Source organism: Typopeltis vanoorti, chromosome 20 (assembly GCF_054136105.1).
Source record: "Typopeltis vanoorti isolate ZY-2024b chromosome 20, IOZ_Tvanoo_1.0, whole genome shotgun sequence".
NCBI lineage: Eukaryota > Metazoa > Arthropoda > Arachnida > Uropygi > Thelyphonidae > Typopeltis > Typopeltis vanoorti.
The window spans coordinates 23,995,661-24,011,274 of NC_143568.1; the positions used below are offsets into that span (position 1 = coordinate 23,995,661).

A 15,614-nucleotide genomic window follows, 5' to 3' on the forward strand; every position below is an offset into this window, starting at 1 on the left:
GTGGTTTTGAGGCAGTATGGTGTGAGATAGAGGTGAATGGAATCAAATACTTGGTTGGATGTTGCTATAGACCAGGTAATGTGGATGGTGGTGATAATGAAATGTATAATCAAATTAGTCAAGCAAATAAGAAAAGGGTGATCATTATGCGTGATATTAATTATGGCAATATAGACTGGAATGATGAGATAGCAACTGGAAGAAAAGAAAATGAGTTTCTTGAGTTTTTGAGGGATAACTATCTCATTCAGTATGTAACAGAGAGCACGTGAGGATTATGGGTCTTGGATTTGGTCATCTCATCAGAAGATGTAATTATAAATGAGGTGTCAAATCATCCACCAAATGGTGAGAGTGACTGTGAGGTGATTACCTGGGTGGTTGCCAGCAGTGTGACGACATCTGTGAGAAAAGGGTATATGTGAAACTACAAGGGTGGTGATTATGAAGAGCTCAGGAGACAGCTTGTGGGTGTAGCATGGAATGAGGAGTTAGCTGGTAAAGAAATCAATGCAGCTTGGGGGATTTTCAAAAACTATCTAGTAGATGAAATGTCTAAGTGTATTCCAAGGGTGAGAAGGTTAAATAAGGTAGTGTCAGATGGATGAATAAAGAGATTAAGCATGCGATACAGAGAAAGAGGGCATTGTGGAGGCAGCATAGTGAGAAGTGGAAATAACCAATTCCACGAGGTGTACAAAGGCCAGGGAAGGAGAGTGACTTGGTTGGTGAGAGTAGCTAAAGAGAGGTATAAACAACAGTTAGCTAATGAAGCCAAAAAGAATCCTAAGGAGTTCTTTCGATAGCAAAAGAAAGAATGATTATGGAAGGATGACATATTGGAGACAATGGTATAAAGACAGCTGTTGCAGGATGTGTGGTGGGGATACTTAATGAGTAATTCATAAAGGTCTTTCAATCTTGTGAATGTGACTTCATGGAGCGATTGAAAGCAGTAGCTGATGGGGAGGAGAGACTGACTGTAATTGAGCAGGAGGTATATGGGGAGTTGAATAAACTAGATGTTAATAAGGCTATCGACACGTATTCTGAAGGAATGTGCCAGGGAGTTGACACCTGTCTTGACATATTTATTTAATATGAGTTCCTAAGGAGTGAAAGGAGGGCAAGATTGTGCTACTGAGGTGATTGAACTCAAGTATCAAACTATAGGCCTATCTGTGTATCAAGTTTTGTGGTTAAGTTGTTGGAGATGCTTGTGAGAACTAGGATCCAGAGTTGGGTTGACAACAATGGTATTATCTTTGATGGACAGCATGGATTTGCTAAAGGGAGGTCATGTTTTAGTAATCTACTTACTTATTACAATAAAGTGGCTGCTTCCTTGGACAGGGGAGAAGGTTACACAGTAATATACTTAGATTTTGCAAAGGCTTTTGATATTGGAGGTAATAGAGTTTTTTCTCCCAGAAACTCGGGTTTTTTATCCCATATACAGACAAATCGGCCCTTCAGAACACATGCAATTTACAGACAAAAAATACTAGTTGTGGTGGGTGGTAGATGGTGTTGATGGAGATAATTGGTAGTAGAGATTCAGTATAGTGGTTGAGACAGTTGTATAGTAGGTGTCCTCCTATGATGAGTCTTCAGACTCCTTGGAGGTGTCACGGGTAATAATCATGATAATCATCATCATCATCAAATTCCTGCCATGTATCCTCAAGGTGTGTACAGGGTGTGATAGTACTACATGAAAAAATTTACATCATTACTAACTTCCTATCTACAATTTTCCTCGAAATTAGTTTTTTACATGTCAAGACTCCAACATTATCAGATCTTATATTTCTATTCTCTAAGACACTGTCTACCTCATCAATCCACCTATATCTTGGTCTTCCTCTGGGTCGTTTTGCTGCCAATCTGGCAGAGAACACTTGTTTTGCTAATCTTTCCTTGCCTATTCTGTTTAAGTGACCATACCACCTGAGATTAGCTCTGCTAATGCATTCCTGGATGCTGACAATGTCACGTTCTTTCCTAATATTCTCATTTTTAATATGATATTGCCATTGATGCAATCTGTTCACGCCTATAATCTTTCTCAGGACTCTCATATCTGCTGTCTCTAGTCTTTGGTCAAGTGTTTCACTTCTGCCGAGTTCTCAGATCCATTAGTTAAAACTGGTTTGAGCACTGTCTTGTATACAGATAATTTAGTGTTCCGACTATTTTCTCTCTTATTCCATATGAATTTATTCAATTGACTTCCTACAATACCAGCTTTGTTAATTCTGTAGTCTATTTCCATATTTAATTTACCATCTTCAGTAAAAATTGTGCCTATGTAGCTGAAATGTTTTTCTTGTTCCACAGGTTCTCCATTCACAACACAGTTGATATTTTCAGTGCTTCTGCCTATTTTCATTGTCTTTGTCTTGTTGTTGCTGACCTTCATACCATATCTATTACAACAGTTATTCAATTTAGTAAGACAATCTTGCAGACTTGTAGTGGATTTATTTAGAAGTATAACATCGTCCACATAAAGCAAAGAGCTGAGATTAACATCTCCAATTTTGATATCATGTTTAATACCACTTTCCTTCATAATGTGATCCATATAGATAATGAATAACAGATTGGATAATGTACATCGTTGTCTCACACCGGATTTAACATGTTCACTGCCACAACTAGGAGTATACTCATAGTTGGTATACGAGCCCCACAAGCCAGCTACGAGTATACTTGTATGGTGCTTACTGCCGGCAACGAGATTACCCGTACTGACCTTGAAGAAGTGAAAATGCTTGGCGTGTGGAGCTAGCAGCAAAACTGTGTATTCTCGTAGTAGGTATATGAGCCTCACAAGCTAGCTACGAGTATACCCGTATGAAGCTTACCGCCGGCAACGAGATTCCCCATACTGTCCTTGAAGAAGTGAAATTGCCTGGTGTACAGGAACAAACTATGCCGAAGTAGCATGGCAGTGAACGTGTTAACATTAAACAATCTTCCTCTACTTCCTTCAATTCTATCGGTTCACTTACAACTCAAATAAAGACAAAGTATTGCTTCATATTATGCCCCATTGACACCATATGACTGTAGCGTATTGAATAGCTTCTCTCTTGGCACCTTGTCATATGCTTTTTCCAAATCGACAAAACTTAAATGCAGATGTGTGTTATATTCCCATGATTTCTCCACTGTTTGTTGTAAAGTGAAGATCTGATCCTCACAGCCTCTATTTGACCTGAATCAAGCTTGTTCTTTACCAAGCTTTTCTTCCACAATTCTTTTCAACCATTTCTCAAGTATACCTACCAGGAACACTCAATAGAGAAATACCTCTGTAATTCTCACATTCATTTTTATTTCTTTTTTTATATATGGGTACTATGAGAGCTCTACTCCAATCATCGAGAATTCGTCCCTCTGTCCAGGCATTCTGAACTATGCAGTGCAGCCACTGTAAGACTTTTATACCACCATATTTCAGCATTTCTGGTCGAATATCATCTACTCCTGCTGCCTTTCCACATTTCAAGCCGGCTTCAAGTATGGATATGTATTCCTGACTGTATGCCTATTGAATGTTTTTAACCAGTGTGCTGTCATCACTGCTTGTTTCATTTAGCAGTTTTTCAAAGTAATTACTCCATACTTCAAGGATATCTTTTTCTCCCATTTTCATGTCACCTTTATCATCTGTAACTACAGATGATAATACAGCACTCTTTCCTCCATTCTTAAGCTTCTTCAACAACCTCCATGATATTTTGCCACTGTCGTGATATTTATTTCCTATGTTCTTGCCAAATTTATTTCCTATTTCCTGTGTTCTTGCCAAAGTCCTCCCATGACTTTTGTTTAGCTAGTTTTACACAGTGTTTAGCTTTCTTACATTTGTCTCTGTATTCTCTAAGAGCACAAGCTGACTTATTTGCCAGGAACTTTTTATATGCTTTCTTCTTTTCCTCTCTAACTGAATCAATCAGGGTTTTCTTCAAGGCTTGCCACTGAATGTCCAAGGTTTGGTTCCTGTTCTCAAACTCTTTCATTTTTTCTTGAATAATGTTTGTGTATTTTAGTCTATAGTTTACATCTGAGAGCTGCTCAACTTTTCTTCGCATTAAAACTGTCTTATATATCATTCTTTTCAATATGAAATTCAATTTTACCCTGCTCAAGACTAAATAGTGATCACTTCCAATTTCAAATCCTCTGTACACTCTGGTGTCCTGCACCAGGGAGAAAACATCACTATCAACAATAACATAGTCAATGAGACTTTTCTTATTCCTTGCCTCTTCTCTCCATGTGAATTTGTGCACATTTTTATGTTGGAATATGGTGTTAGTGATAACTAATTCATTTCCTGAGCAGAAATCCAACAGATATTTGCCATTATTATTAGCTTTGTTCTTTTCTTCAAATTTTCCCAAAATATTTGTGTATGTCTGACAATCATTTACTACTCTGCTATTTAGATCCCCAACAAGGACCAACTTTTCCTTTTTCATTGTATCAGTTGCTTTTTCTAAAGCCTCAAAAAATTCCTCCACTTCTTCTTTAGTAGAACCTTTGGGACCTTAGGCACAAATAAGTCTCATTGTCATAAGTTCCCCATTCTCATATTTGCCCACATTACTCTACTTGAGACTGCCTGCCATTCAAGAAGATTAGCATTAGCCTCGTATTTTGTGTTGAATACTATGGCTACTCCTTCTTTTCCGTGATTGTTATTGCCTGAATATAACATTTTGTATTTATTGCTCAGAAAGATCTCACCAGTTTTTGTCTTTTTTGTTTCAGTCACCCCTATTATGTCGATCTGCTACTTATCTAATTCCTCAGCTAGCTCCATTTCTTTGCCATTCAGGCTTCTTATGTTGATAGTACCGATCTTTAACTCTAGTGATGTTGAGTTAGGGTGTGCTTTCAGATTTGTTCCAGTAGCTGACTTTTCGCTGTTTGCCCTGGTTCCCTGGTGAAAACAACGGGGGCCTTGTTTAACCGGGCAACCCCCTAGCCGGCATGAAATTTTGTCATGTTGTACCATCATTTTTTAGTCTGGTTTTAACCAATAAGAATACAATTTGGTAGGCTAAATCCCAAATTGCCAGCCCATCCTTCTTTGCTCAGTATCCAGGCAGATACCCAACAGGGTGCCCCACGAGAAGGTGAGGATTGGACATTAGGTCAGAAGCCCTGGTTGGTTCTCTGCATTCCTTTAGAGGCTATGTGGAGGTCTCCTCTCAGTTATACAGCTTTGACCCTTAATCACCCCACGGGTAATAATAATAATAATAATTAATTATGGTAATCTACCATTTATCTGACCTTCAAAATAGTGACCTTTTAATTAACCAACCCTTGCTTTTCAAATTACTTCTGGTATAGTTCCATGTAAAATTGTACTTCAGTTACCTGGACCTTCAATTATCAGACTGGAAAACTGCCTTCCTGATATATCCGAGTGACTGAGCATAGGAGTGGAGACACCAGTTCAATGTTACGAAATGTAAGGTTTTAAAATTTGGAAAACCCAGATGGAATGTAGAGTTTACTTTGTGTTGATCCATTATTGTAGGTGAAGATAAGAGATCTTGGGATGATGGTTTATAAGGATCTAAAATTTAAAGGACACATTGCCAAAATTGCATGGACAGTACAATGAATTCTAGCAATGATGCAGAGGACACGTGTAGGTGTAAGGAGATTCTGATTCCACTGTATAAGGCCTTGATTAGTCCACATATGGACTACTATGCATAGATTTGGTGACTTGGTTTTCAAAAGGATGAAGAGATATTTGAAAGAGTCCTGGGATAATTGACTAATGTAATTTCTGATCTTTGGAATGTTGAGAAGATGCAGCTTACTCCTTCTCTTATCCATTACAGTGTAATAGATAGGAGGAGTGAAGATATGATAAAGACATGCAAGTTGGTACAAGATTGCTATAGGATTAACATTGAAGAAATTTTTCATAAAATGGTGGGAAATGGGAATAAGATGTCATCCCTGGAAGTTGAATAAAGAGTGTGTGAGCAAAGGAGTGTGAAACAGGATTTTTGCATTGAGAGTGGTGAATGATTCTCTGCAGACTTCACAATCTGAGAGTGTGATGTTGGCAGAGAATTTGAATATATTTAAAGCATGGTATGATGAGCAGTGTGTATATGACATAGGGATCTCCTGTGATGAATCTTTGGCTCCATGGGGGTCTTGGGATAACAATAATAACATTAATATGGACAGATAAATGGTAAATTACTGTATTAATAATCTTTAGATGTGTATTTTTGCCACCAAACATCAGCATGAGTTGTATGTATTATTTCACATACAATTTCACATTTTGCATACAGCAATGAGTGAAAAAAATATAACAAAAGTCAAAAAATATAACATAACAGACCTACACAATTAACATTCCGGCATATTAACTGATATAGTTTCATATAGTGATTTCTGATTATGATGGGATTGTTGGAACTGAATCCCACTGTAAGTTGAGGACTAACTGTATATAAGACACACACACAGAACTTTGTCTTCTCTTTCATTTCTGCAGTATAGCAGAGAAACAGATTATAGTGATAATTCAGTAACATCAATAAAGTTTATTGAAATATTTTATTAATATGAGAAAAGGAATTTATAAACATACATGGTAATGCAGCAAAAACAATTTATTTTTAGAAGAAGTCTTCAAGTGGCTAAAATTTTAGTACAAATGCTCCATCTGTAGAAGGCATGTTCATTGGTCTTTTTTGTATGAGCATGTGGATCTACTTTGATGAGTCTTGTGACTATGGAGGTTTGATGTTAATAATATACAATAATAATATTACTAATTTAATGAATTATGAATTTAAGTGACCCAGTATTGCATTTTAAGAATTTTGTTTTCAAATAGCTTCCTCTGCCCCCCTTCAAACAAGGTTTGTCCCCATTCCTAGATATTGCATGATTTGCTGTTTAAAAACTTCTTTTTTTTCAATTTTGCTGATTATTTTAAAAAGTATTTTATTGTACACCATAGACTTAATTATGCTGCAAATACTTAACTAGATAAATTTTTTAAAATATCACTTTCTATCCCCATTTTTATATATTTTAGCACCATACCACTGGTATCAACTGTGAAAAATGCGAAGATGGTTATTACAGGCCACTTGGTGTACCTCCTGATGATCCTCAGCCATGTAAAAGATGCCGATGTGCTGGACCAGGTGTTACTGGAATATGTGTAAAAGATGATACATATTTGTTAGAAAGCTTGGTGAGTTTAATTTCTTCAGAAATGTATTTAAAAAAAAAATAACAGTATTACTTCCATGTAATAAAAAGTAAGTCAAGTTTAAATTAGTGCCCTACTTTACATAGGGCTGTAAAGCTCAGTAATGAAGATACTTCACATGCAGACCTTGTTTGTCTACACTTACATAAAGGATTAAAGAAGAATAAGATTTCTTTTAAGTATAATTTACTTTATAAACATGTGAGAAAGACAACAACTTTCTACAATCTCTGATCCAGAGTATTTTAATAATAAGGTGATACAGCTTTTTTCTTACTACTTGTATATTGCATTATTAATTCTACATAGTGTGTACCTCCCATGATGAGTCTCTGATTCTAGGAGGTCAGATGTTGATAATAATAATAATTCAACTTTGGTATCTTCTTGGATCTCGTTTGTGCTGAAAAGACCTCAATGAATGTTGAAACCAATCTGGATAGTGATCCTTCTAAATAGTACATGAGGTGTGCTTTTTGTATTGTGGGATACCAAGCAATAATAATAATAATAATAATTAATGTGCAGTCAACAGCTTCTTATATACAAGTAGATTAGTCATGAAGACATCTCATATGCAAACTTTGTTTGGCCATATTTGGATAAAATAATTCAACAAGAATATTTCTTGTTAAGTATAATTTAATGAGAGATAGAGGAATGTACAAAACAATAGGTCATTACTAATTCATTGTTACTTTGACATGGTTTCATTTAATTCTAGTGATTCACGGTCAAGTTCAAACACAGTTGGTCAATACTTTAATAATGCAGGATTTCTGTTTAAATATAATGGAAAGGTGGGTGTGAGATGGATGAATAAAGAGATTAAGCATGCGATACAGAGAAAAAGGGCATAATGGAGGCAGCATAAGAGAAGTGGAAATAACCAATTGCATGAGGTCTACAAAGACCAAGCAAGGAGGGTGACTTGGTGTGAGGGTAGCTAAACAGAGGTATGAACAGCATTTGGCTAATGAAGCCAAAAAGAATCCTAAGGAGTTCTTTCGATATGTAGCAAGCAAAAGAAAGAATGGTTATGGAAGGATGACATTGATAGGAGAAAATGGTATAAAGACAGCTGTTGCAGAATGTCTGGTGGAGATACTTAATGAGCAGTTCATAAAGATTTTTCAATCTTGTGAATGTGATTTCATGGAGGGATTGAGAGCAGTTGATGATGGGGGGGAGAGACTTACTGTAGGTGAGCAAGAGGTGTAGGGGGAGTTGAGTAAACTAGATGTTAATAAGGCTGTGGGACCTGATAATATTATTATTATTATTATTATTATTAAAACAAGACCTCATGGAGTCAAAGACTCATCTAGGAGGCCCTTTTATCTTACACACACATCTCATCATACCGTGTCTTAAACACATTCAAACTACTTGCAGACACCACGCTCTCAGGCAGGGCATTCCAATCACCCACAACTCTGCACGAAAAAAACCTGCCTCTCACTCCCTTACTCACACCCTCCTTATAGAGTTTCCAGGGATGACCTCTGGTTCTCCCCTGATCTCCCACTATTCTCTGTAGAACTTCTCCACCATTGATCCTATAACAACCCCTTACCAACTTGTAGGTCTCTATCATATCTCCCCTCTTCCTTCTCTCCACGAGACTCTGCAAATTACATCTTTTCAATCTTTCCTCATACCCAACATTCCAGAGGTCAGAAACTACCATAGTCATTCGCCTTTGGACCCTTTCCAACATCTCTTCATCCTTCTGAAAACCCGGTGACCAAATCTGGGCACAATAGTCCAAGTGTGGCCTAATCAAAGCCTTATACATTGGAACAAGTATCTCCCTACTTCTACATGTCAGTGTCCTCCGCATCATTCCCAGAAATTCTACATAGTGAAATTCTACAGAAATTCTACACTATATATCACCACATATTCTGAAAGAATGTGCCAGGGCATTGACACCTGCCTGGACATATTTTTTTAATATGAACCTTGCACTCTGTCAAGTTCCTAAGGAGTGGAAGGAGGGCAAGATTGTGCCACTTCATAAAGGAGGTGATCGAACTCAACCATCAAACTATAGGCAGATCTGTGTGTCAGGTGTTGTGGTTAAGTTGTTGGAGAAGCTTGTGAGAACTAGGATCCAGAGTTGGGTTGATAACAATGGCATTATCTTTGATGGACAGCATGGATTTGCTAAAGGGAATTCATGTTTTAGTAATCTACTTACTTATTACAATAAAGTAACTGCTTCCTTGGACAGAGGAAAAGGATATACAGTAATATACTTGGATGTTGCAAAGGCTTTTGATAGAGTACCTCATGATAGGTTCACAGTCAAACTAGAGCAGATGGGGTTGGATATTAGTTTGGTGCATTGGATTGGAGACTAGCTATCTGATAGGTATCAACAATTTGTTTATGGGAGAGCGATATCCAGGAAAAGGAAAGTCACTAGTGTAGTGCCTCAGGGGGTCTGTTTTAGGTCCATTGCTGTTTAACTTGTATATTAATGATATAGGTGAAGATTTGGATGGAGATATTCAGTTGTTTGCAGATGATGCAAAGTTGGAACGAACTATGAAGTGTAGTGAAGTTGTTGTGGCCTTACAGGAAGACTTGAATAGATAGAGTGATTGGGCACAGAAATGGGGATGTGAATTCAATGTTGCAAAATGTAAGGTTTTAAAATTTGGAAAACAAAGATGGGATGCAGAATTTATGCTTGGTGAGAATATATTGTTGGAGGTAGAGGAAATAAGAGATCTGGGATAGTGGATAAGGATCTAAAATTTAGGGGACACATCACCAAAATTGTGAAGACAACACAAAGGCTTCTGGGAATGATGCGGAGGACACTGACATGTAGAAGTAGGGAGATTCTTGTTCCATTGTATAAGGCTTTGATTAAGCCACACGTGGACTATTGTGCCCAGATTTGGTCACTGGGTTTTCAGAAGGATGAAGAGATGCTGGAAAGGGTCCGAAGGCAACTGACTGAGGTAGTTTCTGACCTCTGGTATGTCGAGTATGAGGAAAGATGGAGAAGATGTTTTTGCAGAGTCTGGTGGACAGGAGGAAGAGGGGACATATGATAGAGACCTACAAGTTGGTAAGGGGGTTGTTATAGGATCAATGCTGGAGAAGTTTTACAGAGAATAGTGGGAGATCAGGGGAGAATCAGAGGTCATCCCTGGATACTGTATAAAGAGAGTGTGAGTAGGGGAGTGAGAGGCAGGTTTTTTTTCGTGCAGAGTTGTGAATGATTGGAATGCCTTGCCCGAGAATGTGGTGTCTTCAAAGAGTTTGAATGTGTTTAAAGCATGGTATGATGAGCTGTGTGTGTGATAAAAGGACCTCCCAGACGAGTCTTTGACTCCATGAGGTCTTGGGTTGGTAATAATAATAATTATAATACTTCATTACTGAGGAACTGAAGTGAAAACTGGTTCTGTTTAGCTAAATACTACTTTGCAGACCATGATATGGCAGTCTTGCATTCAACAGTTCTTGTTCTCATTGTATCTGAGAGCATAATAGTATTATTAGAATATTCTTAGCAGTAAGGCTTCACTTGCTGCCTTGAGTAACTGTAATTATGTCACTTATGTTACTAAATTATTATAAATAGTGACATTGTGTATATGTATATGTATATACAGAGTGGCCATAAAATAACTTTCCCTCTTTGGAGGCATCTGTAGCTAAAACCAATAAACAGAATGAGACCAAATTTTATATTGAGACTTTTGAAGGCATGGGGAGATGATTTCCGCAAAAAAAAAAGATTTAGTACCAAAAGTCGTTGATAGGGGAAGTTTTGGCACTGACAGAGACGAAAACAAGCGGATAATAAATATAGCAGATAAGCAGATAAAATGGAATAATAACATTTCATAACATTGGAGATACCAGGCAGAAGCAATAGCAAGGTCAACTTTACCTATAGGAGTTGCCAAAAGGTTTGCCACCTTTCAGTCCTGAAGATATTTTCAGGTGCAAACTTTGTTTGCTCTCACTTGGATAAAGGATTAAACTAAATTTATTATAGTCTAACCAAGTAAAAAATAAACTTTGAACATCTTTCTGTAAATCCAGAGTAATTTAATAAAAAAAAAAGATGGCAAACCTTTTGGCAACTCCTATAAGTAAAGATGACCTTGTTATTGCTTCTGCCTGGTATCTCCAACTCTGGGCCTGGCTCCCACTGAAGAGACCTCAATAAAGGTCGAAACTAGTCTGGGTAGTGGCCCTTCCCTTAATGCATAACATTATACATATCTGCATAATGAGGTTTTAAAATTTGGAAAACAAAGATGGGATGCAGAATTTATGCTTGGTGAGAATATATTGTTGGAGGTAGAGGAAATAAGAGATATAGGGGTGATAGTGGATAAGGATCTAAAATGTAGGGGACACATCGCCAAAATTGTGAAGACAACACAAAGGCTTCTGGGAATGATCCAGAGGACACTGATGTGTAGTAGGGAGATTCTTGTTTCATTGTATAAGGCTTTGATTAGGCCACACATGGACTATTGTGTCCAGATTTGGTCACCGGGTTTTCAGAAAGATGAAGAGATGTGTTGGAAAGGGTCCAAAGGAGACTGACTAAGGTAGTTTCTGACCTCTGGAATGTTGAGTATGAGGAAAGATTGAGAAGATGTAATTTGCAGAGTCTGGTGGACAGGAGGAAGAGGGGAGATATGATAGAGTCCTACAAGTTGGTAAGGGTTTGTTTTAAGATTAATGGTGGAGAAGTTCTACAGAGAATAGTGGGAGATCAGGGGAGAACAAGAGGTTATCCCTGGAAACTGTATAAAGAGGGTGTGAGGTAGGGGAGTGAGAGGTAGGTTTTTCTCGTGCAGAGTTGTGAATGATTGGAATGCCTTGCTTGAGAGTGTGGTGTCTGCAAGGAGTTTGAGTGTGTTTAAGACACGGTATGATGAGATGTGTGTGTGTGTGATAAAAGGACCTCCCAGATCAGTCTTTGACTCCATGAGCTCTTGGAGTAATAATAATAATAATAACAGACTTCTGAGTTAAATGAGTGATTGGCTGTCAGATACGTGTCAGAAAGTTGTTTATGGCAGTGCAGTATCCTGAAAGAGGAAGATCACTAGTGATGTACCTCAGGGGGTCAGTTTTGGGACCATTGTTGTTCAATTTGTATGTTAATGATATTGGGATGGGTTTATCTAGTGATATGCAGCTGTTTACAGATGATGTAGAATTGGGGTAGAGCAATGCAGAGTCAAGTAGATGTTATGGTCTTACAGGAGGACTTGAATAGATTGCTTGAATGAGCAGGTAAGTGGATCTGTCAGTTCAATGTTGCAAAGTGTAAGGTTTTGACATTTGGTAAGCAACGATGAGATGCAGAGCATACACTTGGTTGGGAAACTATTAAGGAGGGAGAGGAAATGAGAGATCTGTTTGTTTTGGTGGACAAGGACCTGAAATTCACGGACCGCCTTGCACAAGTTGTGAAGACATCACATCGGATAATGGCAATGATGCGGTGGATCCTGACATCATCAGGCCTTATATGAGTTATTGTATTATCATGTAAATGATAGAATTTACATTCTATCATTTACATGATAGAATGTAAATTACAGAGCCTCGTGAATAGGTGGGGGGGGGGATATGATTGAGACATATAAGCTAGTCTGGTGTTGTTATCAGGTTGACATAGAGGAGATTTTTCATAGAATAGGTAATGGGGGTAGAACATGAGGCCATTGCTGGAAACTGTATTAGGTGGGTGTGAGCAGAAGAGTGAGGAACAAGTTTTTTACATGGAGAGTGGTTTGTGAGTGGAGTGCATTGCCTGAGTGTGTTGTGAATGTAAACTCATTGAATCAATTTAAAGCATGGTTGGATGAGCATTTTGTGAAATAGTGTGTACCTCCCACAATGAGTCTCTGACTCCATGTAGGTCCGATGTTAATAATAATTATAATCCCCCTCTCTTGTAAAGTGGAACAATTTTTCTTACTTCTCCATTCCTTTGGGACTTGCCCTGTTGCAAAACTTGCCCTGTTGCAGGTGTTCCAAATATGGTCTTAATTCACTACAGCATTCCTTTAACATGCAATGATGTATTGTCAAGTTCTACTGCCTTATGAACATCAAGTTTACTTACTTCCTCATATACTTCCTGTTCATTCACCATCAGTTCATCCTCTGCTTTACCCTTTGCACTCCAACTTTGTATGAGGATGAAATTCACTGATACACTGCTCATTAAATACTTCAATTATATTCTCCGTATTGGTTACCAATCTGCCAGTGTCTTCATCTTCTAGCATCATTCTTCCATAGTTAATTTTTTTTTAATTGCCATGTATTGAAAAAATCTACTAGGATTTTTCTTAGCTTGATTGGTTAATTTCTTCTCTTACTGCAATTTTTCTGTCTTTACTTATGCAATCACCTTCCTATCCTGTTCTTTGTACTCTTCATGCAACTGATTATTACAAACATTCTTCTTCTGTTGTCTTTACAGTGTCTTTTTCTTCTATATTTCATATTTAATCTCTCTATTTGTTCATTTTATTTCTGTCTTTTCACCTTTGGAAGACACTCAGACATTGCTGCTGGTCAACAGCTCTTCTTCAGTGCTCAAGCAACATCTGTCTGCTTTCCATTCTATAGCTCCCAATTGTCTTGTTAGTGTTTCATAATCCAGCCTTGTAATTCTATATGTATTCTTTCTTCACAGAAGTTCTCATATGACTAGCTACAAATCAGGTGATTACGTCATATTCATTCTTGAAGATTAAACATGCCATTCACACTCGCATCCTCTGCGAGTGTAAATGGCATGTTTAATGTAAACGTATAACCAGATCTAAGACTCTGAACCCCTGTATACAGTTCGTTATGTATTTTCTAAGATTATTCTCCCTTAAGAACTCAAGTAATTCATTCTCTTTATTCCCTGATGCTATCTCTTCATTCCAATCAATATATCCCTAATTGCAGTCACCCATAAAGATCACTCTTCCCTTGCTCTCTAAGCCAAATTGCCTGTACATTTCTTTATCTCCACTCTCTGCATTCCAGTATATATGATATGTACGTTAGGCTTAATAGTCTTTCATATGTTCACATTAAAAAGAACATATGAAAGACTATTAAGCCTAACATACATACTGTGGGCAGACTAAGAGTTGAATAAATGAATGAATAATCCATTTCCCTTCTCTAAAGACCAAACATGCACATCCATTTCTTCTACATTGCTGTATTGAATCATTTGTCTGTCATATCTCATTAATAAATTAATAATTTTCACCCTCTCTCTCTCACATTTCTTTCTTGTTTCTTTCAACAAATTTTTCTTGTCCTCTCTTATACCATATTTATCACTACTTACATCATTAGTTTCAACAAGCACAACCATTTCCTTTACATTTTCTTTTCTGTTTTTCTCTATTACATTTGTCATATCTATAATCTCCTCCACCCCTCCTGGAAACTCATAGTTGTGACTCTGTTGGTAAGTGTAATTTCATGATCAAATCACTGCACCCTATTACTTTATTTTTTATATATTATAATTGACTTGCCTTATTGTTAATATTATTATCCATTGTTGTCTTACCTACTTCAGTGTTTTCTGCTTCTTTTTATGCTGTCCATTTTTCTTATGCTATCTTTCTTTGATAATTTCTTAACTTTTTTTTAAATTCTCTCATTGATTGTCAGGTAATTTGTATCAATTGTGATGTTTCAAATGTCAAGTTAACCTCGCTTATATCTTAAACAATACTTCGGCTCAGCTGGACAAAGAATTCCATCTCTGGCATCTATGAGGGTGTGCTGAAAAGTTGTGATAATCACCATGAAGGAATTGAAGTAGAACCTCAATTGAGGTGTTTGTCAAAACTTTTCAGTCTGCCCCTCATATGTTCACTTGCGCTTTGTTCTTTCAGGTTTTTGGCACCAGTTTTAAAACTATCTAAGTTTAACAATATATCTACAATTATATAACTCATCATCATCATCATCATCATCAAACTCCTGACATGTACCCTCAAGGGGTATACAGGATATAATGATACTACCTGAAAAATTTACATCATTATTAACTTTCTATCTACAATTTTCCTCCAAATCAATCTGTTACACGTCAAGACTCCAACATTATCAGATCTTATATTTCTATCTTCTAAGGCACTTTTTATCATATCAATCCACCTATTAGCCAGCAAAGGTCGGTCGATTGGTAGAGCCTCTGCTACTAATGGCTCATGCAAAAAGTTAAGCAAGTTTGAGCGCTGTTAGTAGTTGGAAGGGATTTAATCATTCGTTGTTGATGCTGTTGGCACACTCTCTCTCGATGAGTCTTTGG

The 15,614-nt window shown here is 37.3% G+C and overlaps 1 protein-coding gene across 1 annotated transcript in view; it reads left to right on the forward strand.

The window, feature by feature from the left end:
- LOC150095284 (laminin subunit alpha-1-like) overlaps positions 1-15,614 on the forward strand; it is a 1,249,242-nt gene that overhangs the window by 209,779 nt on the left and 1,023,849 nt on the right. The window contains exon 10 of the mRNA XM_090410638.1: positions 7,100-7,261. Coding sequence (XP_090266764.1) covers positions 7,100-7,261 — 162 coding nt within the window. The remainder of the gene's footprint in view (positions 1-7,099; positions 7,262-15,614) is intronic.